We start from the raw sequence: 1,745 nt of genomic DNA, 5'->3' as shown, positions 1-1,745 counted from the left end.
GGGGGGGGGGGGGGGGGGGGGGGGGGGGGGGGGGGGGGGGGGGGGAGAATTTCACCCGGGGGTGTGTGTGTGTGTGTGTGTGTGTATGGAGGGGAGGGGTGTCGGCAGAACCGTGAGGCCCAATCTGGAGCAACAGGAGGACATTCTGAATGTCCAGTGCTATTCATCAAACCACCTGGCAGTTGCCAATGGAGACGGGAAGCTGAGAGGTGCCTGGCAACAGGGATGGAAGATGCCTCACGAAATCTGCTCAGCCTAAGGGCAGCCCTCCAGTTAAAAACACACGGAGAGGGAATTTATTTTTTTTTTTTAATAAAAAAAGCTGGAGGAGATCTGTTTTCAGAGCCAGGGCTTTGATGTAACCTTACTACAACATTTACGGTCTCTCTTTAAAAAAACACACATCCTGAAGGAAGAACTTCAGTCCTTCAGGGTGTCATTAAAACCCTGACTTTCTCCTGGTTCTCTCGCTCCCGTCAACACCTGGAACATCAGACACGACACCGAGCACACGCCCATCCCGCTCTCACCTCTGGGGTCCGTCCTGCCGCGGCGTGAGACGAAGACGAGAGGTTCCCTCGCTCCAGAAGAGACGTCCACATCCTCCGGTTTCCTCAGCCGTCCTTCGGCCGCGGCGGAGAGGGAGAAGGAGGATGAGCACGGCAGGGGTGGGAGGGTGGAAGAAAGTGAGAGAGAGAGATTAAGTCTGCCCAGATGAGATCTGCGGTGCAGAATTTGAATTGCGTCCCAGGAGTTTACAGCAGAGCGTGCACGGTGCGGACAGTATTCACACTGACGCGGGCGTTTCTCTGTGATGGATTACCGCTCCCGGTGTGCGTGAGGAGGGCGTCGATGTGTGTGTGTGGGTGTGTCTCGCTTTATGCACCAACATCTCAGGGCTGTGGGAAGCAGCTTCTTTAGGAGATTAAAAAAACGCTGAAACGTGCTGATTTAGCTCAGAGGAGCTTGGGCTGATAAAGTGTGCAGGTGTTTCAGAGTTGAAGACTCTCACACCGTGCACGTTAACTTGATGTTCTTCCCTCAGCGTCGGCTCAGGCAATGCCAGTGATGTGTGCAATGAAAGGTAATAAGACCTGATTTCTCTGAATGGCTGGCTCGACCCGCTGCAGCATACTGCCCCCCAATGGATCTTTAATAATAATAATAATATTAATTTATTCAATTTGTAATGTGCTTTACATTTTGCTATCTCAAAGTGCTACAATATAAAACATCTAGAGAGAATAAAACATGGACTTTTAAAAAAAGAGAGAGGGCTAAAAAAAATTCTAAACTAAAAAAATACTAAAAACAGCAGGATTCAAATGATTAATTATGAGACACCCAGTCCGACTAAAGGTTGTTTTATTTTCCATTATCGCCTGCGGTTCACGGCTGCAGGCGACCGTGGAATTGCTCATGAATTACGTGAAGGGACTGCAACCCCAGTCCTGAAAAGTTGGGATGTTGAGCAAAATGTGAATAAACTATATGTGGTGAGAATGACAATAAACCTACTTCAACTTGGACTTTTTTTTTTTTTGGGGGGGGGGGAGGGGATTTGAAATTCATGACAGTAACAGATCTCTTTCAAGTTGTTCCAGGTCCATGTTTCTCTCTTCTTTTAACATCGGTCTGTAAAGGTCCAAGACCTGAGGAGACCAGTTGTGGAGTTTTGATGGACCTGAGAAGACCAGCTGTGGAGGTTTTGATGGACCTGAGGAGACCAGTTGTGGAGGTTTTGA

General features: G+C 48.8%; 1 protein-coding gene across 1 annotated transcript in view; it reads right to left on the bottom strand.

Annotated features, from left to right (window-relative positions):
* LOC119425535 (protein TANC1) overlaps positions 1-1,745 on the bottom strand; it is a 58,799-nt gene that overhangs the window by 52,204 nt on the left and 4,850 nt on the right. The window contains exon 3 of the mRNA XM_037693065.1: positions 531-623. Coding sequence (XP_037548993.1) covers positions 531-623 — 93 coding nt within the window. The remainder of the gene's footprint in view (positions 1-530; positions 624-1,745) is intronic.

Source organism: Nematolebias whitei, chromosome 2, assembly GCF_014905685.2.
Source record: "Nematolebias whitei isolate Nwh7 chromosome 2, NemWhi1, whole genome shotgun sequence".
NCBI lineage: Eukaryota > Metazoa > Chordata > Actinopteri > Cyprinodontiformes > Rivulidae > Nematolebias > Nematolebias whitei.
This window is presented reverse-complemented; position numbering and strand designations above follow the sequence as displayed.